The sequence below is a fragment of the Rhinolophus hipposideros genome (genome assembly GCF_964194185.1).
Source record: "Rhinolophus hipposideros genome assembly, chromosome: 11".
Taxonomy (NCBI): Eukaryota; Metazoa; Chordata; class Mammalia; order Chiroptera; family Rhinolophidae; genus Rhinolophus; species Rhinolophus hipposideros.
In genome coordinates this window covers 81,683,434-81,709,880 of record NC_138057.1, presented here as the reverse complement: position 1 = coordinate 81,709,880, position 26,447 = coordinate 81,683,434, and the positions used below count along the sequence as shown (strand labels likewise).

Sequence of the window (26,447 nt, the reverse complement as noted above, 5' to 3'; positions counted from 1 at the left end):
GTAGTGAAAATCCTAATGAAAGTATTTCCTCTGTTTGTCACATTGGCTGACAGGACGATGCCACAACAGACAACTCGATCGCTGTGCTTCCAAAGAAGCGATTAAACCGTCCGGTGTGCCTGCGGTACAGGGCTGCTTCCGCCCTCAGCAGCCAGGCACTGCCTACGCTTGGAGGTGACAAAGTCGGAAGTGTCACCAGAGGGTTACCGTACGTGGAAAGTTAAATTGAGTGTCTTCATTCAGTGAAGTATACGGTACAGGCTGCCGCAGTAGCAGCGTCAGAATCACGGCCTGACGCAGGCCTGAGGCAGGGAGCTTGCACAAGGCCGGGGAAGACGTTTAACAATAGATGTTGAGGGAAACCTCATTAAATCGGGCCCCACACAGCAGGATTTGAAACCACGCAGGAGGGTCAGGGCATTTTCTGTGCTCTGAGACTAACAGCCGATGCCTCCGGCAACACGACAACAATGCCAGAGGAGAGCAGATTCTAAGTTCTCGCGAGGTCATTAGTAAGGTAAATTATAATGTGTATTGTTATTACATCTCATACATGAAGCATCTCGTTTACTACCATTTATGTGTCAGCCATTTGGAGGTCATCTGCTAACCCCGAGAGCTGGGTGGGCACGGGGTCACTGTCCTGCAGCCCTTTCTGTAAAGTGACCCCTGGCTCTGACCTGCCGGCCCTGGCCAGCTGGGCTGAGCACCGTTCTCTGCTCTCCGTACCTTATCTCCATCTTCTCCAGGGGGGCCCACGGGGCCAGCCGGACCGGGGAGTCCCACAGGACCCTGGAGACCGTCTCGGCCAGCTGGGCCTTGTGGCCCTTTCTCGCCCTAAAGAGGAGAGAAGATACTGCTCAGACGTGGCTCAATGGTGGGAACGTCCTGCCCCCAGGTCATCCCCCAGAGAGAGGCCCACGGGCAGGAAGTCGGCAGTTCTTGGGGGTGACCACATCCACAGTCCTAATGGGCTTCAGCCAGGGTCTCTGAGCGCAGAGTGGCACCACCCACCTCTGAGCACCACGGCAATTCATCCTCACCCGTCCTGAAAGGGCTACTTTTACATGGGGAAACTGAGGCGTGGTGTGTAAGCAGTAGAGCCCGCATTCAGACCCGGCCCACCAGGTCCCTGAGCCTATGTGTGGCGTCATCTAAGGCTGGAGACCAGGAGGGCTGAGCGCAGGCCTCCAGCCACTTCATTACCCTCAGTTCTCTGCAAACACCCTCCCCGCCGAACACATGCACACACACACATGTGCCAACACATGCACACATAGGGACACATGTGTGTACACATGCACACATGTGCGAGCATGCACTCACACACACACAAACACCATTTTCCTTTCCTCATAATTTTGATTCATTCCCCTCATAACTGCTCCTCGTTAATCACAGAGGACCTTCACTACGGTCTTGCTTTGCTCAACTTTACCAGCCAGCACGTCACACGGAGTGACTGGATGTTCTCACCCGAGCCCAGAATCCCTTTCTTCCAACGGGTGCACAGAATGAGCGTGCACGCTGGGCACAGGGCACGGAAGAGGCAGTGCGTGTTCAGTGTCGGGTCTAAGAGCGGCCACACTCACACACGTCCCCGCTGGGTCCCTTCCCACCTGCATAGCTCACTTCCTGCTCCCCATGCTCAGTTCCTACTGATGGCCATTTCTAACCTCGTTAAGCCCGAGAAGGCCGGGCCCACTGTGCTGGGGGCACCTCCCGCCCCACATCACTGATCAACGCTTGGGGACACATGACCTTTTCTCAACCTTTTCTTCTCTCCGGAGCATTCTAGGGGAATGACAAGCTTTTAGCGGATAGTGCCACTCTCGAGAGGTTTCTGCTCAAATATTTACTCTCTTGAAACAACGAACCAAACTGTTTCTAACTGAATTTGTGTGTGTCCTATGTGCACTGAAGGTCCAACAGGCATCAGGTTTCTGACACAGACTCAGCTGGGTCACTGTCCTGGGAGGCTCACCGGAAATGGTTAGATGCCATCAAACTGCTGACAACACACTGAATGGTTCTCGATGGCGCGGGTGTTCTCGACTGTTCTCAGTGGGTGGTTCACACCCAGGGAGGCAACCAGGGTTCTCTCTACCCATGAGCCACCGAGAGCGAAATGCACAGGAAAACGCCACCTTTCTAAGCGACATCAATCAGCTCACACACCCTTATTCAATTGGAGACCGTCTACATTGATGTTTGCTGCTCCCCCCAGAACTCAGCTACTTTTGACATTCTGAATTTGGAAGGGAAGTTTGAGTTGAAATTTGTCCCCATGGCTGATTGGACTCGGGACAGGTGGCAGTTTGCAAAATTGTGTGGCAATGCCAAACACTGCCAGGTGAGTGTACGTCAGGGCACTGTGGGTGTTTGTGTCATCTGGGGGAAGAGGACGGGGGAGGGGAGGGCAGCTGGCGAGGTGTCTGGACAAGGGGACTCATTAGTCTCCTTCATGGAAACCAAGGTTCAAGAGCCCCCCTACTCCCTTCGAGGACTCATAAAGCCTCCATGCTCAGGGTGGACCACGTTTGGGGTGGGCCATGCTGGGGTTCATCAAGAGGGCAGTTGTTGGGGGTCCGGGAAGAAGCTTTCTATCTTCCTATCACACGTTTCCTTTGCTCCATACCCACCACAAATAGCCACCTTTCTCAGACAAAGACCGGCATGGGCTTAGGCCAACAGGGAGGGGCCATGCACACAGCCAGTGGCGGTGGCCCATCCACAGGCGGCACCCAGAGCCTGCACGTGGACCAAGGCCAAGGACGCATTTGGACACACTGTCCCCAGTCCCTCTCTGTGTCTGTACATGATGGGCACACATGTGCAGGTGTGACAGCACCCCTCCAGCTCAAGAGACTTGCTGAAAGAAGCTGACCAAATATGGGGACCCGCCCCCTGGAGCTCAGGGAAGAGCCTGGATCACACACACCCTTAGAGGACATCCTCAAACTGCAGCCCCTCCCCCATCCCATAGAAGCCCAGGGAAACACCCATGGGGAGGGACAGCTTTGGGCAGAAACAGGGTGTGGGAGGCCCCGGAGTCTCAAGTCAGTACTTACAGGAGCACCTTTCTCCCCAGCCGGCCCTGGAGGTCCCTGAGGCCCAGGTCTCCCCGGAATTCCGATGGGCCCAGCGGCACCGGCTGGACCTCTCTCCCCCGGAGATCCCTGAGGTGGGGCAAGAAAATGGTTCATTCCAAAGGCTCTCAAACTGCATGGGTGCGATTTCCTAAAGCTCTGCCCAGTCATACTGCTCGCTTGCCCTCACTCAGGAGCCCATAGTAGTTCCCTAGGGCCCTTTGCAAGCACAGACGATTTGGTACAGTAGTTGAGGTGCTGTTCCAGGCCCCCTCTTAGCAGTTCCTCGCCCATAATTCCAAGCACAGGTCTACCCGCCCCACACAGAATGACTGAGAATACATCCTCCTTCAGTGTTTCCTGGAATGATCTCTTCCTGCAGCTGCCCCTTCTGGGGCCTGATCCCCTTTCCTCTTTGGGGTCTGCCTGCCCACCTAGCACTCTTTCTGCCTGCTCGTCCATGTTCTAAGGGGGCGCTGCCCCTGGAGTGCTGCTGTTGGGTGGGCACCTGGCCTAATTCTAGGGGACAGCGCGGAGAGACCACTGCTGCCTGGGGTATCATCCTATACTTGGCCTTTATTGGAAAGAAAGGTGACAGTTTCATTTCCACCTGACTTCTGGGTCATCATCTCTCTCAAATGGTCCATACTCGGTTAGTGGAAAGGTGGTATTATTTCATGGTCCACTCTCAAACCCAGTCAGGGCCCAGGGGTCATTCCTGCAGCTCCACATCTGTGCAGCTGAATGGGGGCTGTCAGACGGGCCCCATGTGAAGGACGGGGAAGTAGAGCAGATGTTACATTTCCATAAAGTGTCACCAAGAACGGGGGTTCAGGGGTGGGCCTCTTGAGGGTGGGAAAAGCTGCACGTGGCCCTCAGTCCACGAGGTCACAGCTAAGGGTCTTGGACCCTCTCACAGCTGGAATCTTAAAGTCGGGAGGAACCATTTAGTTTAATAGAGGGCAAGTAGAAACCCCTCGACCCAAATTCTGGGGACAATCTCCCAGCTGTGCCTCGGGCGGCCCTGGCATGTGGATAGCCTGACTCTCGGACCCACATCAGAGGCCCTGGAGGTCTGTGTCCATCCCCTTCCCGGCTGTCCCTGGCCCAGACCCACACGAAGCATGTCAGCTGCTCCTGGCTCCTCACAGGTGCCATGGCACCACTCAGCCCTCCCTCCAAACTGCCCAGTTCTCCACCTTTCCTCGTGCAACGTGCCCCTTGGCGCTTTGTAACCCCAGCTGCCAGCTCAGGATACATTTGTCCACATCCCACCCAAGTCCATCTCCTCCACTCTACTTTGGCCTTCCTAGGACCTGGGGTGGGACCCGGTCAGCCGTGCGCTCTCAGGGGCCTCGGGACCACCCCATCTTGCCTACAGAGTCGGTTCTGAACAACAGGCTGTTCAAATGCTTGCACTGGGCCAGCGCCACTCACCGCGGGGCCAGGTGGGCCAGGGGGGCCCTCGCTGCCTTTCAGTCCAAGTGCTCCCTGCAAAGTAACGAGACCACAGTCAGGGGCACCATGGGGAGAGGCCACCAGAGCTGGGCAGTGTCCGACTCCGTCCCCCACCGAGCCCCTCACTTACCACTGGACCAGGGAGCCCTCGGTCCCCAGGAAAGCCGCGTAGTCCTGGAGGGCCATCTTTCCCAGGAAGGCCAGCGGGGCCTGGGTCACCCTGAAATCAGAGCCACAGCTTCGTCTGAGCAATGCCCAGGACCAGCGTCTATGGGGAGCTGGGCTTCTGGGACGCTTGGCTCTGAAGGGATCTGAGCCCTGACTGACTCACTGACTACTAGCTGAGGCTGGAGCACGGCCCAAGCTTGGCCCGGATTCCTCCATCTATGACCCTCCCAAAGTCCTTCGGGGCCACATGGGCTGAGCAGGAGCTGGGCCAGGAGGTTGCTCCGCCCATGTCTGCCTTCCCAGAGATTCGCTGCTCCTCGTAAGGCTGTGCTCAGAGAAAGGACTCTGGCCCAAGTGCTGGAAACATTGCCCCAAACAGACTCGTCACTACAGACACTTGCTTCGACCCTAAAACCATAGTTTCTGAAAAGATGCCCCATCTGAGTGTAGACTTCTCAGAGGTACACTAAAGCTTTGATATCTTCCAGAAGTATCTCTGGGGTCCAATATGGGAGCATGGGGGTCTCCAAACCAGTATGGCCTTGGCCTCCTGTCCGAACTCGGAGAGCTCTGCTTGTGACTGGCATTTATACCTGTTTCTGTATCTGTCTTCTACAAACATATGTACATGTATATTTTTCAAGTGCGTATATGTATTCAAGTATGTACATATATGTTAGGTTGGTGCAAAAGTAATTGCGGTTTTTGCAATTAGTTTTACCCGCAATTACTTTTGCACCAACTTAATGCACTCATAAACAAGTGCATGTAATTTTGTCAGTATGTGTTTATTCGTTCTATTTTATTATTTTTTAATATTATTCTCTTGCATGTAGTCATATAAAAGGCTGGAGAACTTATATTTCCTGTGTCCGTTACTGAAAAACTGGAAAAGGAAGGACTACTCATTTTTATGGAATTATGACCACCAACTTGGAGCACCCAGGCTGGTGGGGAAAGGCCTCCCAAGGAACAGAGAGGGGACACAGAACTGGGGCTAGCAGGTATGAAAGCAACACATCCATCCTCTATTTGTATTGTTTATTCTTTAGTCTCTAATGGTAGGGGACTTTTTAAAGGGGCACTTTCTACTAAACTCGTCTTAGACATAGGAAGTGTCAGAGTGTTTCATCCATTACTGGGAGCAGGTGTGACTGCTGGGGGAAGAGCTGGTGACAAGCACGGCCTGGGGCAGAAGGTCAAGGATGGTTTGACCCCCAGCACCTGCAAGGGATCAGCTCCAGTCCTCTTTCAAATCAAGTAAAAATAGACCCAAGTTCATGGCCTGGAGAGTAGGCTGGCACAAAGAACATTTGTTTGAGAAATTAACCCATTCATCAGAAAAGAACAGCAGAAAACAGAAACAAAGTGCCAAAATAATGGCGCAGGAAAACTCTGGTCTGGCATGGAAGGGCTGAGTAACTCACCTTCGTGCCTTCTTTCCCGGCAAGGCCTGGGAGCCCCTGTTCACCTGGGGGCCCTGGGGGCCCAGGGTGGCCACGCTCGCCCATTGGACCAGTTTCTCCTGTGGGACCCTGTGGGGGAAAATCAGCATCAGCCACAAATTTCAAGGGACACACGAGGGAGTAAACTGCTCTTCATAAATGTAAGGACAGCCCTGGCTACAAAGGCAAAGGGTTCACTGCGTGCCCACCAAACCCCCACGTTGCTTTGCAAGTCTTCTCCTTCCAGTAAAAATCCGAAGAAGAGAGGATCAAAGCAAACCCACAGCCTGGCCCCACACCGTGGTCTGGCGTCTCCTTCTCTGACCCAGCAGGACAAGACCTGCATTTCCTGGGGAAACGAGGGCAAGGAGTGGTGGCCAAGTCTGCCCCAGGAGAGGGGAGTGCCCACATTCCCTGCGGCCTGTGGCCAAGGCAGCTCAATATCTTATTTAGGTGTGAATGTCCCAAGAAACAGTGACTGCTGCTCTGCTTCGTTGCTCTAAGCCATCACTCCTGCTGCAAACCATTTTGGTCACTGGTCTGGACAGCAGGCCCGTGGGCACTGACAGGACTCAGGGGCAAAATCAGTCTGCCATGGACGCCAAGAGCAAGGACAAGCGGGCACAGCTGGCCCCCGCCCATGGGGTGGAAGCCAATCTCCAAAGCTCAGCCCTGGTCTGGCCCCAACTGCCCGAGGGCCTTGGGCGGCCATCTTTGCTCTGCCTGTCGGTTCATCGTGGCCACGCCCTCTGTTCCTGCCATCGGTTTCCTGAACGGAGCACATCTCCTAATGTTAACGAGCACTATGGGACTTTAGAGTATCTATTAGCAACACCCACACCTTCAGAATGCTGGGGGTACTGACACCCGAGCCATGACCCTCTCTCATATGTGGGTGGGTGACACAGGAAGACCAGTGAAACGCAGGGACAGGGTATCTCACCTGAGGGCCGACCACACCTGGAGGACCTGGGGGGCCGGTCTTGCCTTGGAAACCCTGCGAAGAGAGTCACCCGCACTGAGATGACCAGAGTGGCCCACACCAGCCCTGCCCGAGGTGGTTCCCACGAGAAAGCTAGCCCCGCCCCCAGTCAGTGGATCCTCCAGACTTCACTCAAGAGGGCCCGTCTCTCTTGTTCCGTGTACACATTCATTCATGAGGTAACGGAGCCAGACAACTTAGTTTCACTAGCAGCTTTCCATCACCGTGCTTTTGCGCTGAGAAGCATGATTAAAAACCATTCATCTTTATAACGTCACCAAGTGTGTTCGTTCTCTGAGCGGATTTGGTGCCATTTCTCAGCAGCCAGAAGCTAGACCTGGGCGCTCCCTCTGGGCTGTGTCATTAGTGACTCTGTGGAGATGGTCCCAGTTGTGTCGCTAATGTCTTGGACGCGGGACAGCTGTGTTGCTCATGTGTCCCCTGCGCTCACTCAAATCAGGAGAGTGTGGACTCACGGCTTTCACGGTGCAGAGGTTTGCGCGTAATTAGCTGTCCCAACCGGAATTTCTCATTTCTGCTGTGTATGCTGGCACGTACGGACACCCCTGCTTTACTTCCACTACTGGCTGCACCCACGTGTTCCTCTTGGAGGAGAAAGCTGACTGGAAGGCAGTACAGTCTAAATTTCTGGGCACATCTGCAGAGCATGGCACTGCCAACGAGATGCGGTCTGCAGGTGCCATGTGACACCGGAAGAGACGTGCACATGTCACTCTAGCGTCTGGAGAGGGGAGTGCTGGCTTTAAGGCCACAGCTAGACCTGGAGGGTGAGCAGCCCTGCCCGTGAAGCTCACGAGTGCGGGTGGCACCTTCTCCCCTGTAGGGATGGCCAGCATGCAGGCTGAGACCTCACACATGGCCCACGGCGGACTCAAGTGGTCTGTGTTTCTGGGACGGTTCTTTATACCCAGCTGAGCTGCATGCAATGGGCTAAATGCCCATGTTTAAAGCAGTCATCTCTGTAGGCGGCATCTACGGGGTCAGAAACAAGGGGTGGTGAACAAGTCAACAGCACCCTACCCCCGTTCGCCCCCTGGTGGGCCAGGGCAGAAGTGCCTGAGTAGAAGCAGCAGTTGGGGGTAAGGCAGGAAAGGCCCCCGTTTGGTCCATGGCGGGGGACCACCCATGGCTGCTGAGGATGGAATTCATCCGTTGTTGAGGAAAGGGCTTTGAGCGCTTTCATTTTTAAAGAAAGAACAAAGTCAGCACCCCAGGAAGACGTTTCTGGAAGGCACGTCTGGATGTCCCGTGGGGGAGCCATCGTTCCAGGGGGGCCTGGAGAGGGGGGGCCCCGTGTCCATGGGGACAGCCGGCATGGCAGAGGCGGCCGGAAAGCATCTTGTTACTTTCCCAGCAAAGACGAGCAGCTTAATATTTTTGTAGCCTCTTTCCAGAACAAGTCAGAGGGAGAAAAGTGCACGCTATGCAAAACCTTCCATCTTGTCCCCTCAAAACAGCATTAGAGAAAAATGTGCAAAGCTCAGATGAAATGTTTTAATTTTTCTCTATAAACAAAAGAGCAAAGTAATCTCCATCTATCAGCCTCCATGCGCCGAACAGCGGAACACCGGGATGGTGTAATTAAAGGTGCTTCCAGCACAATGAACCGGAGAGACAAAGGGAGTTTTCAAAAAGCTGGCACCAACATTGTATCAAATATGGCATTCAAAATCTCTCTCCAGGAGGGGTCCTTTTGCTGGGGTCCCTGACCCAAGGAGACTGGCTGCAGAGACAAAGGGGCCTTTCCATCATCCTCCACCAGTATGGTGACAAGGATGTCACTGGGCCCTGCAAGTCCCCAGCTGTGTGAGCCTGGAGCCCCAAGGTCACAGGCGTGCCCCACCCTTCCCTGGGACCCACCAACAGTGGATGTGGCATGAAGCCGGGCCAAATCCCTAATGGCTCGTGGGGCAGGAAATGATCATGGTTCTGATAAATGCTTTTCCTTACAACTGAACAGGTTAGAGTCCTCTAACAGCCACATGGCGATGTCTGCTATGGGCATTTCTAAAGCTAAGGGACACGTCAGAGGTCAGCCTAGATGGCAAAGACATTGAACTTGAGCCCGCTGAGTCTGCGTCCTAGCCTCAATGGCCACGTGTCTTCACTATAACAAAGGAAGGCGAAGGAGCTACCATCCATCCCGCGGCCAGAGGGACCTGGATGGACGCACCAGGGTGGGTGCAGGCCCACACCCCTTCTCGTGACATTTCACAGCCTGAAATAACCAGACGGCACAGGTGGGAGCAAGGAACCTCGCAACTGCTTTTCCAGTTAGAATGCACACAGTTCAAGCGAGGCTGCACTCCAGTTATTCTGGAGGAAGAAAGGCTGGTGCAGAGCGTTCGCTATCCCAACGACATTTTGTTTGCGTCATGATGGTTTTACATGTGACCTTAGACCCAAGTTGCTAGGACAACTCTGAAGCCAGCACTGCCTTCTGCAGAGATGCCATTGGAGTGGCTGACCTACACAGGGCTCTCCTCAAACAGGCTTCACCCCAAGTCAGAAGGCGGCCTGGACCTCGGGGGACCTCCCTACGGCTGACCGCCCTCTCCCAAGCCGACAGGGCAGTGAAGGTGGCATCCATATGCTAGGCTGTGGGAGAGGCCAGGCTAGTCCACGTCCCCAAGCACCACCAATACTCACGGTCTCGCCTCTCTGTCCAGGGTGTCCTGGGAGCCCATCCTTGCCTGGAGGGCCCTGAAGAAAGAACAAAGGAGTTTCATTCATTTCTGGAAAGCACGCACCTTCGGGACGGAATGCCACAACGGGCAGCAAAAACTGCCATTTTATTTCTAAGCATGGGCGCAATTACCCCAACAGTCGTGGCGACAAAGTGCCACAGAGGAGCCCGGCACCTGCATCACATCCGTGAACCCTCTCAATCACCTGAGAGTCACACTGCTCTCACCCTCACCTTCTAGGAGGACAAACTGAGGCAGGGGGAGGTCAGTCAGCTCCCCAAGGCCCAGCCAGCGGGCGGCACAGGCGGCGTGGGGATACAGGCCTGTCTCGTTGAGAAGTCAAACTCCTTCCTAACCACTGCCCTCTGCCATGTCCCATTAGGCAAGTAATTCCCATCGTTAGATGTGTGTTTTTCCCCCTTCTAGAGGGGTGTTAGAGGATATATTGCACCTATTGGGAGCAGAACTGTGTCCCCCAAAAGACAGGGTGCAGAGCTAAGCCCCGGGACCTGTGGACGTGCCCTCTTTGGGAATAAGGTCTGTGCCCATGTCGTCGAGTCAGGATGAGGTCATCCTGGGTTAGAGCAGGCCTGAAATCCAATGACTGGTGTCCTTATAAAAAGATGGAGATTTGAAGACACAGAGAGGGATGGAGAGGAGAGGGTGCGTGAAGATGGAGGCAGAGTTCGGGGCAGAGTCTACAAGCCGAGGACCACCAGGCACCACCAGGAGCTGCGAGAGGGGCAGGGACAGCCTGGCCTTAGAGCCGCCAGAAGGAACCAACCCTGCCGACACCCGGATTTTGGACTTCTGGCCTCTAGAACTGAGAGGGTCCCTTTCTGTTGTTTCTAGTGACCAGGTTTGTGGTACTTTGCAACGGCCCCACGACACTAACACAGACCCAAGTAGAAAGTCACGATAATGTAAATGAGAAAGGGGTCTGCACTTCCCCAAGACACTCCCCAGTGCGGGAGGCTCAGGCAGATGGGCGCGCAGCAGACGGCCCTCCGCCATGGCCCAGGGGGCTTACTGCCCTCACGCTCACCCCGAGCGTTCCGCCTCAGGCCCTCCTCCCACCGCCCGACGTGAGGAGGCTGTGTGGGCCCGGGGAAGACAAGCGTCCTTAGGAGATCTGATGCCAGAGGAGCCAAACCAGGAAAACACGCTACTTACAGGGGGGCCCTTTGGTCCAGGAAAGCCCGTGGGTCCTTGGGGTCCATTGGGTCCCTGGGGACAGAGAATGGCCAGTTTGAGGAAAGACGTCCTCCCCCCAGTGCGTGGGGCCAGCAGCTCCCACTGTCTTCCGGGGTTCTTCTCTGAGCACAGCCCCAATTTCTCACTCTCCCCAGGACCTCTCCTCCACCGGTTCCAGCCCCCTCCCTCACCAGAGCAAGAAAACAGGTCCAGTCAGAGCTGAGGAGGCCAGGTTCCTCAGGGCAGCCCAGGACTGAGGACCCAGGTCCCGGTGTCCCAGCACCTCCAAATCCCCAAGACCAGGGCGAGGTGGACAGGGTGCCCAGCCCCCACCAACAGACTTGACTCCCAGGGAAGGCTCCACCTCTAGATTTTAGGAAACACTCTCTTTCAGAAGGGTCAAAAGCATGTCTCCCTCTCCCCAGCCCACTCCCGGGAAAAAGGGAGAGGGGACATTTATGGCAGGCTGCTTCCCTGTAGACAATGGCCAGTGTTAGGGTGCTTACCCGTTCACCTGGAGGACCGGCCGGGCCATCACCTCCAGAGTTGCCCTAGAGGGAGAGACAGCAAGAAAAGCTTTAGATTATTATTGCGATTTTTGATGGGAAGACTGGCCCATGACATCAGCAGACCGTCAGAGCCACACACTGCACATGTGCCATTCTGTAGGTTACCAGATGCTTAGTAAAGAGCGGAGCGTGTTAGGCACAGATCCATGGCTCCAAAAGGTCGCCTGTCCTCCTGCTTCTACACACAGCTGACAAGGAGCTGCTATGAAGAGGGCTGTGACGTTTCCAGAACAGTCTCCTGCTGTGGGGCAAAGGTGCTCCAACCACGAAATGCATCAAACTCAGATGACAGGTCCCAGCATCTATCCCAGGGCCTGCCTGACACGTGACAACAGCTGTTCTGTGACATTACTAGCTCTCCCAGGTGAGTGCATGTGCCATATCCCTAGAGCTTATCATGGAAGAGCGCACGATGGCCCCTGGGTTGGCACGTCCGGTTAGCAGAGGGGCAGGCCAGCTCTGCAGCTCAGCCAACCAGAACGCTCATCTCCTCGGCAGGAATGTACTTTGGGGTCATGTCCTGGGCAGGACAGGACGGGCCTGCCTGGTGGAGGCCCGTTTCTACACTGACAATCGGAGGAATTGGTGTCAGGGCCCCTCAGAGGGGTGAGGATGTGGGGCACGGGCAGGTTCTTGCCTGTGGCAGAAACCTTTCTGTAGATTTCTGGCAAAGATCTGTGGGCAGCTTTCAAACTCCTTTTCAAGAGAAGGACTAAGACTTCCCCACCAGACCTGGATGGGCCGCCTAGGGCCCCGGGGCTGCTGTCTCAAGTTCCAATGGGAGTTGGCCCCTCCTGCCTCTGCCTCACAATCCATTTGACGGAACTTTTCCAAAGGCTATTATTGGAGGGGACCAGCTCCTTCTTAAATGCTCCAATAAAACGTCTTTCTTTTTGTTCCCAGTGAAAAGGCCCTGGATCAGCCTGGGGGATTCATGCCCCACCACAGAGCAGACAGAAACATACCTTGGGGCCAGGCTTCCCGGTGATGCCCCGGGGGCCTCTTTCACCCCGTGGACCCTGGACAGATGGGAGAGAAGAAAGGTCAGCTCAAATCCTCCGACTCCTGGACACCGCCTTCCCCCATCCACAGGGCGTGCGCCCACAGCGTGCTCCCATTTGTGGAAGAAACAGCCCTCAACCCAAAGGGTGGTTACCGTCGGGCCGCGTTGTCCCCGAGGTCCTGGCTTCCCAGGGGTGCCCTAAAATCAGAGAAGAGGGGGTCAGTCACTGGAAATACACCTGTCACCAGCTGGGAGGCGGCCTGTCTGGTGGTGGCCTCTCCTGGGTTACGGAGACGGCTCGAAACTAGAAGCTAGGAAGGAGGCCTCTTTATCTTTGTTCTAACGGGAGATTTTCAGGGAGAGGGGACTCGCTGCACATCTCACACACAGAGCTTTGTGTTCCTGCACAAGTCTTGTTGAATCCAATTTTCTTCCTGGAGTCTGCTGGATGCTCTCCATCCTTATCTGGTTTCCTGTCCTCCCTCGCCCTCCACCCTCCTTCTTCATCTCTCTCTCACCAAGGGTGGGGAATCGTTATTGCAAGGCAAGAGAAGAAAGTCAGCCCCTTCATACATAATTTACTTTTGCTACAGTTAAGAATATTAGCCATTAAATTTTCAACAGGCTCTGCAGACCAGCAAACTGGCAATTTAATATATAAATCCTATATCCAGGCGTCATTTGCTTCTCTTCTAACAGAATTTAGGCTTCTTTGCTGTTGTTGTTTTGCATTTTCCAAACCACAGACAACAGATGCACTGCATTTTTTTTTTCAGAAGCAAGGATATAATAGCTGGTGAACGCAGCTTACCTACCGCACGTGGAAGTAATGGATGGAACGGCCGTATGTATCTCCACCACTTCTCGTTCATTTTCCAGAATTGTATTCTGGTTTCTAATGGTAAAGCCCTGATGGACCAGGTAAGCTCAAGGCCACCTGGTAAGTTCCCTCTCACCATCTTTCACTCATTTGCTGCCAGTGTCAAACGGCTTTCTAAAGTCTCCCATTTTTTAAATGAATTTAATAAAACTGTTCATGATGATGAGGTAATTATGCTACTTTTTAACAATGCACTCTGGTTTCACTGCTTTAATTCTATGGCAATACCCTTTGGCTTCAAAAAATATCTGCATAGAAGAATTAATGCAACATCTGCTTTCCTGACAGGACAGACTGCCAGTGTCGCCGCTGACCAACCCTGGTGACCGCCTGGCGTTTGTGGATAAGCATAGCTACCACGTTTTCTCGCTCCCACCGTCCACCAAGACGCAAACCCTCAACCCTAAGCTAGGGCCACCATGACCCAGATGGTTTTAATCCTGCAGCGTGAATGGCTCTTGGTTCCAACCCAAACCAACTTGTGACCAAGGCTCAGGGAGCGAAAGTCTCGGCCACCACTCCCGTCTGGGCCTCCCTGGTGGCACCTTGCTCCTCAGTTTAGTTTGCAACGTAACCCACACCAAAGAGTTCCGGGTTCCAGTGACTGATGCTGTTGAACAAAGTGCCACAATCTACGGTCTCCTTAGTGGACCTGTCCTCGCAGGGAAGGCACAGCAGACCCAAAGGAAGCAACACACAGGGGGGAGAATCCTCCTGGTTGCCGGAGATGCTTCTAAAGGGGCTGGCTCTTCCCAGGCAGGGCCCCTGGGGCCCCGCTGTGCTCCAGGGTGGGGCCGTCACTTGGCTGTGTTACCCCAGCTGTATGGAGAGGCTCAGGCCCCTGGTATTTGTCATGTTGAACCTACAGCTGGCGGTCCACAGAAGCTGGGACGAGACTGATGGAAGGGCACCAGCTGGCTCGTGGGCAACCCTCAGACAGGACGCAGACACACGCTGTGAGCAGACTTGGCATCCTAGCTTCTAGAAGCAGCCATCTGGCCAGACTTCCCAAAAGGACGTTACAGAGACCCCCTAGAGGAGCACAGCTACCTGCTCCCTTCGCGACCTCGCCCCACAAGGGGAGCAGAGCCACCTTAAAAATCTCCCAGTCTCTCCCCTGATGAAAACGGGCAGTGGGTTCCCACCGCCTTGGGGTAAAGAACATGAAGGAGCACAAGGCCCTGCCAGGCCCTGTGGCCTCGCTGTGCCTTGGGCAGCCCTGCCCCAGCCCAGCCTCGGCCTGCAGGCTCAGCCAGGTGCCGGTCTTCCTCCGCCTGCCCCACCCCACAGTCCTGCACGCCGCACCCCCCAACTTCTGTCCCTCTCCAGGTCCCATGGAATGTCACTGCGCCCAGGGAGCCTCCCCTGACTGCCCAGGTTCGGCTCCAGCTCCTGTGAAAACTCTCCCAATTCACCCTATCTTCCTCCCTCATGCCCATCACTTGTGAGCGCTGGTCACCGTCACCTGGAACCCTCTCTAGATGGCAGGGTCCCCAGTGCTGGGCACATGAAAGGACTTGGGAAGCATATGCTGTAGAAGTGAGTGACCTGTCTCCATAGGAAACCGGAACCACTGAGCTCTAAAGGCAAGACAAGATGAGGACAGTGACACCCGAGACACTTGGGGATGTCACCAGTTCCATGAGGCTAACAGGATGAACCTGCAACCGAAGCGTCACTCCGGGGACTCTGGAGGACGAGCCCTCTGCAAGGACAGCCTGGCGCCTGGTCCTCTGCAGACAACTGGGAACCTGGGGTGGGCCGGCCCCACTTAGCAGACCCCCACTCTTTGTCGCTCCCCAACTGGGCATAAAGTGGCGACATCGTCAAGAAGGTTCCCCTGTACGTCAGCAGATGGTTTATCCAGGTCCGGTTGCACTGGGCTTCTGAGCAGGGGTGCTGGGGACTTCAGGCGGGACGTGCAGGCAGGGGCACCTTCCCACAGCGCTGACCACTACTGCCTTGCACTGAGTCTGGGGGGCCTGAAGCCCGCGCCGGGCGCTGGGTCAGGAGCATAGGCAGAGGGCACTGGCCTCTTTGATACGGGCAGACGTCTGGCACCGCGGGGATGCAGGCTCCCATCTGTGGGGCGTCTGGTGCTGGCAGGGTACCCAGCAGGTCTGACCAGCATTGCTGTTTTGCCTCCAGCCTTTGTCCAGCAGTTCCCCCAAGATGGAGCCCTGGGAAGACTGGGCACAGAGGCTGGATGAGCGTCCTTCCTGACTCTGGACTCCATTCTCCTGGGCCGTCAGTGGTCAGCATCCCGGAGTGTCCTCCTCCTGCTCAGTGTTCAGGCTCCACCAGTGTCGAGGCCGCGGGACTTCTGTCCCTCACCTTCCCCACTGTTCCCATCCAAATGCCCATAATACCCATTTGGAATTCTTGGGGATGACATCAGGTGGCAGGACCTCACTGTGCTCCATCGGGGAGGCTTTGAATGCTGGGCCTTGGGCTTGTCACCACCTGCACCACCACACCCGTCACCATCCTCCACCCCTTGCCGTCAGGACACCCTTATTCATGGCGACAACAAAGGGAACCAAAGCGCCTCGTGCTCTGGCAGGTGCTGTGACAATAATAGCTTGAGAGTAACAAGGGAGGGAAGCTTCCTGAATTTGGACTCGTGGAGTTAGTGAGCTATGCAGTAAAACGCCTATTTTCTCTTCCGTTTAAAATTAGCCTAGAGAAGTCACTGGGTAGAAAGAAAAGAATCTGGGTTTTGCTAATGACCTGCAGGGCTGTTGAGATTGTGGTGTTTATTAGAAAGCTCTGTTTTCTCCACATGCTCTCCCCTCTCGCCTGCTGCTCCCTCCTATCGGGAAGAGTCACTAGCGCTCAGCACTGCCGGCCACAAGCTTAAGGTCAGCCATCTGGAGAGCAGTGTTGGCAGCACCATGGGCGAGAAGTAAACAAGATGAACTGCAGAATACACCCACTAACGAGGGAGGCAGCAGAACCAGCCTCCAGACCAGAGGCCAGGCTTTCCTTACCCTGCCACCCTTCTCTCCATTGGCACCGGGAAATCCAGGAAATCCAATTGAACCCTGAAAGAGAGTTAATTAAGGAAGAAGCATGAGAGCTGGGCAAGAGAAAAAACTCTGCCGCAGGTGCCAACTGGGGGAAGGGGCCGTCACAGCTCACAGCCTCTGACACAAACTCCATCCACCCACCATCCATCCATCCATCCACCCACCCACCGTACAGTCATACATTCACCCATCCGTCCATCCATCCACCACCCACCCACTATCCATTTCATGAACATTTCTTAACCATCTCACAGACTCCAACTCTAAAAACCAAAACAGAATCTTAACCATGCCTCCCCCGTTCTCCCTCTCTTCACACCCTCCTCTCACACACCCATGTCTTTAAAATGCTGGTGTTTTGGAAGAAAAGGGACCGTGTACAACTAAGATTAACTGGAGGTGATGTATGGATCTCACACTTACAACATTTTGTTTACTGCACCTTGTCATATTTTGTTATCTTCCCAGAACCCCTAAATAAAGCATGGCAGCTTGTAAAGTCAGAAATGAATGCAAATTCATGTACCAAATGTAGCATCTAACACTATTTAATTCTAGAAACCTACAAGGTATACGTGGGCAAAGATGAGACCAAAGGCTTTGATTTAGCAAATGTCCCACGCCTCCTAGGTGGGCTCCCTCCCGTGACACTGTCTGCGGCGTTTCACCCGCCCACAGGGGGTACTCTCCACCTTCAGAGGTCTCTGCTCTCTAAGTGGCTTAAAATCCTGAGCTGAGCAGGAGCTTGCACGGTGAAAAGTTTGCCAATTTTAACCCTGAACTAACTTCTCACAGGGGCCTGAGCTTGGCCAACCCACCCATTGCCCGCCCGCTGTCAGGCAGGAGGCTGCCCCGAGGAAACCTGGGGTGCTGGTTTCATTGCACTCAGTTCAGAGACTGGGTTTCCGTGCGTGAGACCTTGGCTACATCCAGATGCTGCCCAAGGACTCAAAACTGTCCAAGCAGCTTCCAGGGTCCGCCCATGCCCTTCCAAAAGGCTCCCTGACCTTGACCTATATACCCCCACCTCCCCAAACTTCTCTTCTTTCTTCTCCTCCCCAAAGGGAAAACGTGTACGTGTCCATCAGCCCCTCTTTAGCTGACATATGGTGGATGCCACGAGTAGGCAGCCACGTCACAGCGTGTGCCATGCCCCCCTGCCAGGCCCTAAACAAAATTCCCGCGTCACAGCAAACTGCCCCCCCCCCCACCGCACAGTGGGTGTGGGTTGGCACCCCGAGTGGGGACAGGAACTCCCACGGAAGGGCTGAGCTGGGCACTTCCTTAACCAGAGCAGAAACAGCTAAGTAGGCCCAGCCCACCGGCCCTCCTGTTAGCTGGACCGGTTGTGAGTCTGAACCAGCCTGAGCCAGAGGAAGGCAGAAATGCAGGTGCAAACCTGCGAGATGAGTTCTCCTTTGCGCTTAACATTTCTCTCTCCTACAGGCAGCTGGTTATTTTTTAAGGAAGAACCATGAATAATAAAAGGTGAGATTTGAAAAGAGAATGTTTGGGGTGGGTGATGAGGGTAAAGGGGATCAAATATATGGTGATGGAAGGAGAACTGACTCTGGGTGGTGAACACACAATGGGATTTATAGACGATGTAATACAGAGTTGTACACCTGAAATCTATGTAAATTTACTAACAATTGTCACCCCAATAAAATTAATTAAAAAAAAAAAAAAGATTTCCAAAGCCTTAAGGAGCTCTTTCACTTACACCAGAACATGATTTCCTATGAAAAAGTTCCTGTCTTTCTTTTACACCCAGTTATGTGCAAATAACCTTCAAACCTCCAGGGTGAATCAGAGCAGGGACAGGTGTCAGTCATGAGTTCTGGGTGTGGAAACCCGTAGACAAAGCCCCTAGGAGGGCCACAGGCCCCGAGGACCCTGAGGTATGGCCCACGGCTCGGGTTGGCTTTGTCCCCTTCTTTGAAACGCTCAACTAATTGTCCGTCACCTCCTTCCGATCCTGCCAAGTGAACGCAGGGGCTACACACAGGCAGCACTGAGAGATATGGGGAATCACACACTGTTTTGTCATGGGAGCCACCTGAGAGATGGCAAATGGGTGACAACGCACAGGGCGGAGAGGGGCCCGGTGATGTGCCCTGTCGTGAATTACCTTTGGCCCTTGTCTTCCTGGGTAACCTGGTAACCCTGGGACTCCGAGTTTTCCCTGGGGAGAAAAAGGAGTTGCATTACACAGCTGGCACGGTATTTCTCGAAGGTCACGGTCATCACAGAGAGGCCCTGTCCTTTTGGGATGGTCTCCCGGTAACCCTGGTCCTCCCTGACTGACAAGCAAAGGCCCTGCGAGAAGGATCGATGCCATCACTGAAGCCACAGTGATGGAGGGAGAGGCCGGATAGAGGAATTCCCTGTCGATGAGACTTTGTGAAAAAGTTCCAGCCTTGGGGCAGGATGTTTGAGTCACGTATCAGCCCATTCCTGTGCGAGGCCTAAAGGAGAGGTGACAGGGACAAGATGAAAGGCGGTGGGCAGTGCTCTAAGCCGGAAGCAGGAGGTTTCAGAACAACTGCACGAGGAGTCGCCCTTGAAAGCTGGTGTGTGCGGCTGCCAGGCTCCGACCCCAGGCCCGTGAGCACCGGGACGAGGCAGCTCTCCTGGGGACTGGCTAAGTGCTCAGAAGGACCAAACTTGGGACAAGAAAGGGAAGGATCTGTCAACAAATTCGCTGGGCGGTTGGCAAGCATGTCAGGGTAGAGGGAATGGGGCGGAAACCCGTGCAGGAACCACACCACCCCCATCTAGGGGGCTCAGTGGGACGAAGTCACCAGCCTAGACGCATGAGGCCACCAGGAAAGGCCGTCCCCGGGAAGTCGTTGAGCACCCTGTGTCACATACCTTCTCCCCTGAGGGTCCCAGAGGACCTGGGTCGCCATTCGGACCTCCTCGGCCTTTCGGGCCTTCAGGGCCATCTTCCCCTCTGGGACCAGGTGGGCCGATCTCACCCTGCAAGTCAGAAGAGGGCAGGTGAGGGATACCCCCGTCTTCACCCCTCACCCCCATGACTCCCACCACCGCTCTGGGAGTGAGGGGCTGGATCCCGGCCTCCTGTGGTCAGAGCTACCCAGCCAGCTCCGCCAGGGCTCCCTCAAGCAGATTAAACCTCTTCGTGTCCTGACAAGACCAGAGCCTCATGCAGCACATCCCAGGGGCCTGCGGGATGGCCACACTTCCCTCTGCGCAGAGGCTGGCCGGCCATTTCTGAGGGCCACACACCTCTGCTTCCCGATGACCTTCTCTAAATCGAGGGCTTCTGCCTAAAATAACTCTGTGGAATTGAGACTTCCCCAGTTTGGACAGAACAACCCCTCCACTGGCAGAGGTCAGGGGCTGTGTCTTTTCCTGAAACCCCAGGAGTTAATCACGATGGTCTGCAGTCGCTGGGCCAGGCAGGCGCCTGGGCATAACTGGCACACAGGAGACCCCAGGGTGTATCCCCAAGACGGAAGGGGCCTGAATACCGCCCCAAGTTACGAGGCCTGGGCCCAAACAAGGAAGAGGGCCTTGGGTCCCGGCCTCGCCTCTGAGCGCCCAGCCCGGACCTCTTCACCCACTGATGAGTCGCCCTCTGACCGCTGGCTTCCAGGAGCAGCTGCAGGACAGCTGTGCAAAGCCCCGACAAAAACGGCATGGCACGGATGAGAAATATTAGTAAGCCCACTTATTAGTAAGACCTGATTTGTCTGCGGATAAAGAACTCTCTGTCCCTACGAAGAGTCCCTTTGTTTCTTGTTCAACAAAATACCCCTTTGCGTGTTTACTGAGCACCTAGGAGATACCTAGCGCTCGGCAGAAATTCCTCTGTGGGAGAAATCAGTCTGATGACACTTGTTTCCCGGCTGAGAAAGTGTCCTAGCTTCTGGGCTCTGTCCCTCTCCATCCCCAACAAGAGGCCAGCTCACGGGGAGGCATGCGACAGTGCAATGTCTTTTGAAATGTGCCTTCCTAATACGGACCCCAAATTCGAGTTGTCAGAGACACAGGATAAAAGGGACTCTCACCAGCCAAACTGAGGGAGGTCCCTGTCTTAATTTGGGGACTCAGGGTATGCCACCATGGAGGAAGTTCTAGAACGGCTATCTTTAGAAGCAACATAACTGGGACATAATTGTGAAATGAATCCCTCTCTTTTGTTCCCCCTCCTTCTGATGCAGGCGCAGACCGCCTCTGCCTTTTCAGTCCGGGACAAAGTGCCAGTACATGGGCTCTCGGGTTCTGGCATCTTCTGAGAGGGCGCCTGCAGGGCCGCTTCCTAGGGGGAATAATGATGGCAGCCGACAGGCGCCCAGCAGGTGTGGGCACAGCTGCTGCCACTGCTGCGCCCACCGGGATGGCGCAGGCACCCCCTTCGCTCTTGCCCCCTTCACAGCCGTTAGGGAGACTTCTAACTGCTCCCCCCCCAGCAGGCGTGTGCCCTGAGGGAACCTTCTGCAGGGTCCTTGGCATCACCCTCTGCTCACTCCCCAAAACAGTTGCCACCTGCTGGGCGCCTGCCACTTGAGCAAACCCCACCCTCCCTCCCACCCACCGCTTTCTCTAAAGCTGAGATAAACCAGTCATCAGGAGACAAGTAGGTTGTTGCCAGGTGTCCTGAGCCCAGCAGGAGGCTGCACAGCATGGGCTGTGTGGGGTCCTAGAAAGCACTGAAGAGAGGTTTGGGTGCCAAGGTGCCCCAAGGGCTGAGGGTGCTGCCCTGCTGGTGACTGGCCTGTGGCCCTGGGCAGGCTGCTGTGCTCCCTGGTTAGACCGGGCCACTGCTGCAGCCCCTGTCCTCTCTCCCAGGTAACTCGCTGATATTAAATTGCTCTGCAACCTAGAGCACTGGTCCCCACTGACCCACGTGTGTAGGGTCAGGACACAGGACAGAGGGGCAGGTGACCACAAGCTGACCCCAGTAATTAGGGGGTTCAAACCAGGTGAGAGCTGCTGCAGCCTCCAGAATGAAAGCTAAGGAGGAGACAGAGACGCAGGCCCCGGGTCACCCAGCTGTCCATGCCTGCAGACCAGAAATGTCCACAGAGGTGTCACGTGGGTCCAGAGAAGCTGCCCTGTGGCCCCAAACAGCCCAGCCCCTCCTAGAGACTCCCGCAGGGTCCCGCACTCCACCCGCCCTTCCCTCCCCCAGATACTCACCCGATCACCCTTGATGCCCATGTCTCCTTTGAACCCAGGAAAGCCATCTTCTCCCTGCATGAGGGACGAGAGAAAGAGCCTCGGTTTACATGCAGGAACCCCCGGGATGGCTTACCCACTGCACCCACTCAACACATGGTCTCAACCCAGAGCCTCTGGGCCGCAGCACAGACACTGGACATGCCAGGAGGGTCCGAGTGCCCAGTTTCTTGTCCCTTGTGAAGTGTGTCCCGTTAATGCTCTGCATTCACAGACGTGAAGCTTTGTGGTTCTACTAGCTCGGCGCCCCCACGTGAATCTGAAAGCTCGGCACCACCAGGCAGTAAGCAGTCGGGTGCCTGTCGGCATGCGTTTGTCACAGTGGCTCCACTGTGTCCACGATGGAGTGACAGGAGGTGGGGAACATTTGAGGGGAGAGCTGGATGGAAAATGCCCCCAAGGGAAACCAGACTGCTACTGCACCTCCTCACTGGAAGGAACGGGCGTGGGGAAGGGCGGGTCCTGCCTGCGGGGCTGGGCCTGATGAGCAGGCGGCCTTCAGTTCTCAGTTACACAGTCCTGCACTTTACAGGGAGCTGCACACGTTTGGGGAATTGCAAACGTCTGTGGCCTGCTGTCCACTCAGGTCCCTAGCCTGGACTTTCCCAGCCAGGAACCAGAGAGAGTGCGTCCTCGAACACGGTGCACGGCGCTGCTCTGCTCCCGGGAGAGGGGCCTTGGCGGGCGTCCTCCCCGTCGTTCCCAGGACCTATATCCTGGGCTCATCCCTCCAGCCCTGGGACACGCGGCCTGGACGTGAGCTTCGAGGCCAGCCGCAGTCGCACATGGAGGGAGGCAGCTTCTGAGAAGGGTCGAGGCTTTGGTCATCTCCAGCCAGCCGCCAGACCCCGGCCTGTGCTTACCAGCTGCAGGCTCACGAATGCTAAAGTCCAAGGCTGTGGCCCCTCACCTCCTCCCACCTCCGGCCGCTTCCCGGACCCCCCGGGGACAGAGCAATAACTCTCCCGGCCAACAGGTGTTCCCGGTGCAAGCCGGTCAACATTCTGTCAAGCAGCCCTGTCTCTGGCTAAGGGATAAGAGTGACCAACCTGGGTTCTGAAGAGCCACCTTCAACAGGACGAAGGTCCTGGGACCAATGGGATGGGAATTCAGGGACAGGAGCCTGCTCTTGTCCCTGCCAGTGGGGACATCTGCTCCACGTGGAATGTGAGCCCTTGGGATAGACATGCCCTTGGTTCCCACGCTTCGCAAGGTCCCCAGGCTGAGGGCGGGTCCTTCAAAAGATGGGCTCAAGGCTCTGCTTTGCTCTGGACAATTTCCAGGAAGAACCAGGACACCCTATGGGTGTGTCTGCTTCTTCCACGAAACACCTGAGAACAGGACCAGGGCAAGGAAGCGTAGCAAACACGGGTCAAAGAGGTCCAGCTCCTGTGTCTTCCAGCCAGTGTAGCCACATGACGAGCCACCTCAGAGAGGCCAGATTCCACAGAAAAGGACCCAGGGCTGGCCAGCCGAAGGTCTTGGGGGTGCCCTCTCTCCCTCTCCTCCCAGCTCTGCTGAAGCTTGAAAGCTGCCCAGGAGGAGCACCTAACAACTAAATGGTCCCGTCTGTCAGCTGCCTGCAATATGGCCTGCCCGGGGAGGGGGCGGGGCGTCTGTGGCCTCTGCAGAAGAGCGGGGGCCTGGGGGCTGCATCTAGCAAGGACTTGGCCTTGGGCAGAGCCGCAAAGCCTCAACGCCTTGGCCCCACCAGGAGACACACCCACAGCTCTGAGGGCCTGCCCTCCTCCACTTGTCCTTTTGCAAACAGTCTGTCCCCCAGGGTGGTATCAATTCCAACAATACTCAGAGGCAACATCAACCTCAGATGACACCAAAGGAACCCAGCTCTGGGCCCATCTGGGCCACCAGGACAGGAAGGAAGGGACACTCACCTTCTCACCCTTGGTACCCTTCAGACCACGAATGCCATCTGCCCCCTACACAAACAAAAAGATAAAAAGAGTGACCAGGCGAACATCTGAGCCCTCAAAGCCATGGGTCTAAGCCCCAAATGCCAACAAAGGCCGAACCCTCAGTAGCCGACACGTGAGCCCAGCCACCCCCCCCACAGACACGCTCCCTCCCGTGTCCCCAGTCTGCAGGCTCCAAAGGCGCCTCCTGTCCCCACCTCCACACATCAGCAATTCTGGACTGGCCTCCACTGCCATCCTGCTCCCTTCCAGAAACATGGTTTCTCCGAGGTCTGGGGAGCAGGCGGACGTGAGGCCTGAGCGTGGGATCCAGAATCGGGCCGGCCGGCTCTCGCCCTGACCCACTCAGAGCCTGGCAACATCCCCAACGCCTGTGAACCTCGGTTTCCTCGTTTGGAAAGGGGGGGTGATGAGAACCCTACCCCCGCTCCTACAGCTGGCAGGGGACACCTGCGAAGCCCCGGGGACAGTGCCTGGCACGTAGTAGGCACTTAGGATGCAGTAGCATGGCCATCTGATTAGCTTCATTCTCCAGTGTGATTACTATACGGTAATACGGCACGACATTATTAATTACTAATGATTGTTACTGCTGTCAGCTCAGGAGCCAACTCATCTCCATGCTCAACAAGACCCATGGGCAGGATACATCCTCTGATTCGTGGCGCCAGCGAGTGCCCGGGCCGGCGAATCAGTCCCTGGACTGGAGTTGAGCAGCCACCCCCTCCGGCCTCCCAGCGGGGCACAGACACTGACCGCCACCTGCCACAGGATTTCTCAGGCCACCTGCCCAGGGGACACACAGAGAGAGGCCAGGCCTCCAGATTCGGTTCCAGCTGAGGCTGCAGCTGGGCCACCTCCCTGGACCCGCAGGCTGCCAGCTGCCCTCTTGTGGCAAGAACTTCACACAGACTGTGCAGTCCTGAGCCTTTCCCTGGGGCCCAGGAGAGGAGCTGGGAAAGGCTGGAGAGACTAAGGGATGGGGACAGCTGCTGAGAGCTGGGCCTGGCCTCGCCCTGGAGCACAGTGTGACGCCACAGAGCGCCCTGGGCTCCGTCATCCCCGGACCGTGAGATACTTTGGGACAGAGGAGAGGCACAGCGTTACCCTGACACCCCGACGCTGTGGGGGCTCTGGCACCCGCTCCCCTGCCTCTTGCTGTGTGGGCCAGCGGGGCTTCCACTGCCCTCGCCCTTCTGCAAACAACAGGGTAGGACAGAGAATCACCAGAACCCCTCCCGACCGAGTGCTACCATTTCATGACCCACGTCAGAGGCGAGGAGCAAACGGCTGCGTTCCTCGGCCGCATAGCGCTGACCCCGGGGCCGCCCTGTGCAGTGCGCGGTGCTGAGAAGCACCCCTGGCCTTTATATTAGACAACAGTAGCCCCCAGGTCGTGACAATCAAAAATGTCTCCAGCGTGCCCTAGGCTGGGAACGCCTGGGCCAGCGCATCCCGAAGGCCCCGTGGCCAGTGCTGGGGGAGCAGGACCACCGGAGCTAGCACAGCACAGTGAGGGGCCGCTTGGCCGCAGATGTGACCCCAGGACGGACAGGGTACCGGCCTGGCCTGGAGGGAATGCATGTCGGGGGTCTCCTGCCAGCCCACCCGGCTCCTGTGGGCTCCGTGAGAGGTGGACGTGATTGTGTAGTCTTGCCCAGATGCCCTTCAGACCAGGGCGAGACAGAGGGCAGTGGGCGGGTGCTTGCAGGTAGTGAAATCAAAGAACAGGAGGGGCCCTTTCTCAGGAAGAAGGCAGGACTCCATGGGGAAAAGCTAGACCTCCCTTACCAAAGGCTGTGGGTCTCCAGTGGCGAAAGCCGGGCCACCATGCCCACCCTCCGCTCTCACCTCCCTTGGAGGCCTGCTGCTCGTTACATTTTCAAGTGCCCGGGAGACTGAGAATCTATTTCTCCAATGAAAATAGCATCCAGCCTTCACTTTCCTTCCACTCGTTGCTTCCAAGTCTAACCGGATTGCACACATCGTGAATGAATTTTAATCAGATAGACAAGATAAGAGCATTCTTCATAAACATTTTAAAGCAAACACCTCTTCGCTGGCAGAAGCAGCATTATGCAATTAGCCATGTCGGGGAGCTGGCAGAGGCTTCTGCTCGGCAACAAGAATTTGTAAAATAAACATGCAGAGAGCTCATATAATCAACATTTCTGCTAAATTATCACCCTTATAGAACTCGCTAGGCATGCTGGGAAAGCCCGCTGCAGAGAGAAACCTGGCCCGCCTGGTTTCATCTCTCTGCAGCAGCTCATAAGCTTGGTCCATCCCGGTCCCTGGGAAATGGAAGTCGGTCCAGGAAAGGGCAGTTGATCAGGAATAAGCAAGTGTGGGTTTGGGTTCTACCGGCAACATCAATGTGGGGGTAAAATGGGCCAAGCAACTGAAAACTGAGGTGTTGGGTTCTCCACTCTCCACCTGGCAGGGCTGCCGCGCACTCGTGCGCATAAATGCCTGCAAGTACAAATCATGGGGCACCAGAGCTTAGCCGCGGTGTGTCATGCAAATCCTCCACACTAAGCGAGCTGTTTTTTATCTCTGTCTTCACGGATTTTCCTCCACATCAAGTTAACGTCATTTTGAAGGAATCACCACCAGCTTTTTCAAAGCTCCCAATCACCTAGAGCTTAAAGACGCAGCAACATGCCTGTCCTGGGAGGAGGAGTGCTCTCCCCACCCTGCAATTTCCGGAGACACCTGCTTCTCCATATACGCATGCCTGGCGTGTCCAGAGAGCGGCCTAACTGGAGATTACACTCCAT

At 55.6% G+C, this 26,447-nt stretch overlaps 1 protein-coding gene across 9 annotated transcripts in view; it reads right to left on the bottom strand.

The window, feature by feature from the left end:
- The window catches only part of COL5A1 (collagen type V alpha 1 chain), a 150,625-nt gene that overhangs the window by 29,274 nt on the left and 94,904 nt on the right, over positions 1-26,447 (bottom strand). For all 9 annotated transcript variants that reach the window (XR_013994427.1, XR_013994428.1, XM_081066278.1 and 6 more), the window contains exons 28-43: positions 23,629-23,673; positions 21,695-21,748; positions 19,400-19,507; positions 18,657-18,710; positions 16,487-16,540; positions 12,770-12,814; positions 12,579-12,632; positions 11,551-11,595; positions 11,024-11,077; positions 9,813-9,866; positions 7,104-7,157; positions 6,143-6,250; positions 4,678-4,767; positions 4,527-4,580; positions 3,072-3,179; positions 730-837 (exon numbers count right to left, since the gene is read on the bottom strand). Coding sequence is in view for 7 of the 9 variants with exons in the window: in XM_081066278.1 (XP_080922404.1) it covers positions 730-837; positions 3,072-3,179; positions 4,527-4,580; positions 4,678-4,767; positions 6,143-6,250; positions 7,104-7,157; positions 9,813-9,866; positions 11,024-11,077; positions 11,551-11,595; positions 12,579-12,632; positions 12,770-12,814; positions 16,487-16,540; positions 18,657-18,710; positions 19,400-19,507; positions 21,695-21,748; positions 23,629-23,673 (1,089 nt within the window). In the remaining 2 variants the exon portion in view is untranslated. The remainder of the gene's footprint in view (positions 1-729; positions 838-3,071; positions 3,180-4,526; positions 4,581-4,677; positions 4,768-6,142; positions 6,251-7,103; positions 7,158-9,812; positions 9,867-11,023; positions 11,078-11,550; positions 11,596-12,578; positions 12,633-12,769; positions 12,815-16,486; positions 16,541-18,656; positions 18,711-19,399; positions 19,508-21,694; positions 21,749-23,628; positions 23,674-26,447) is intronic.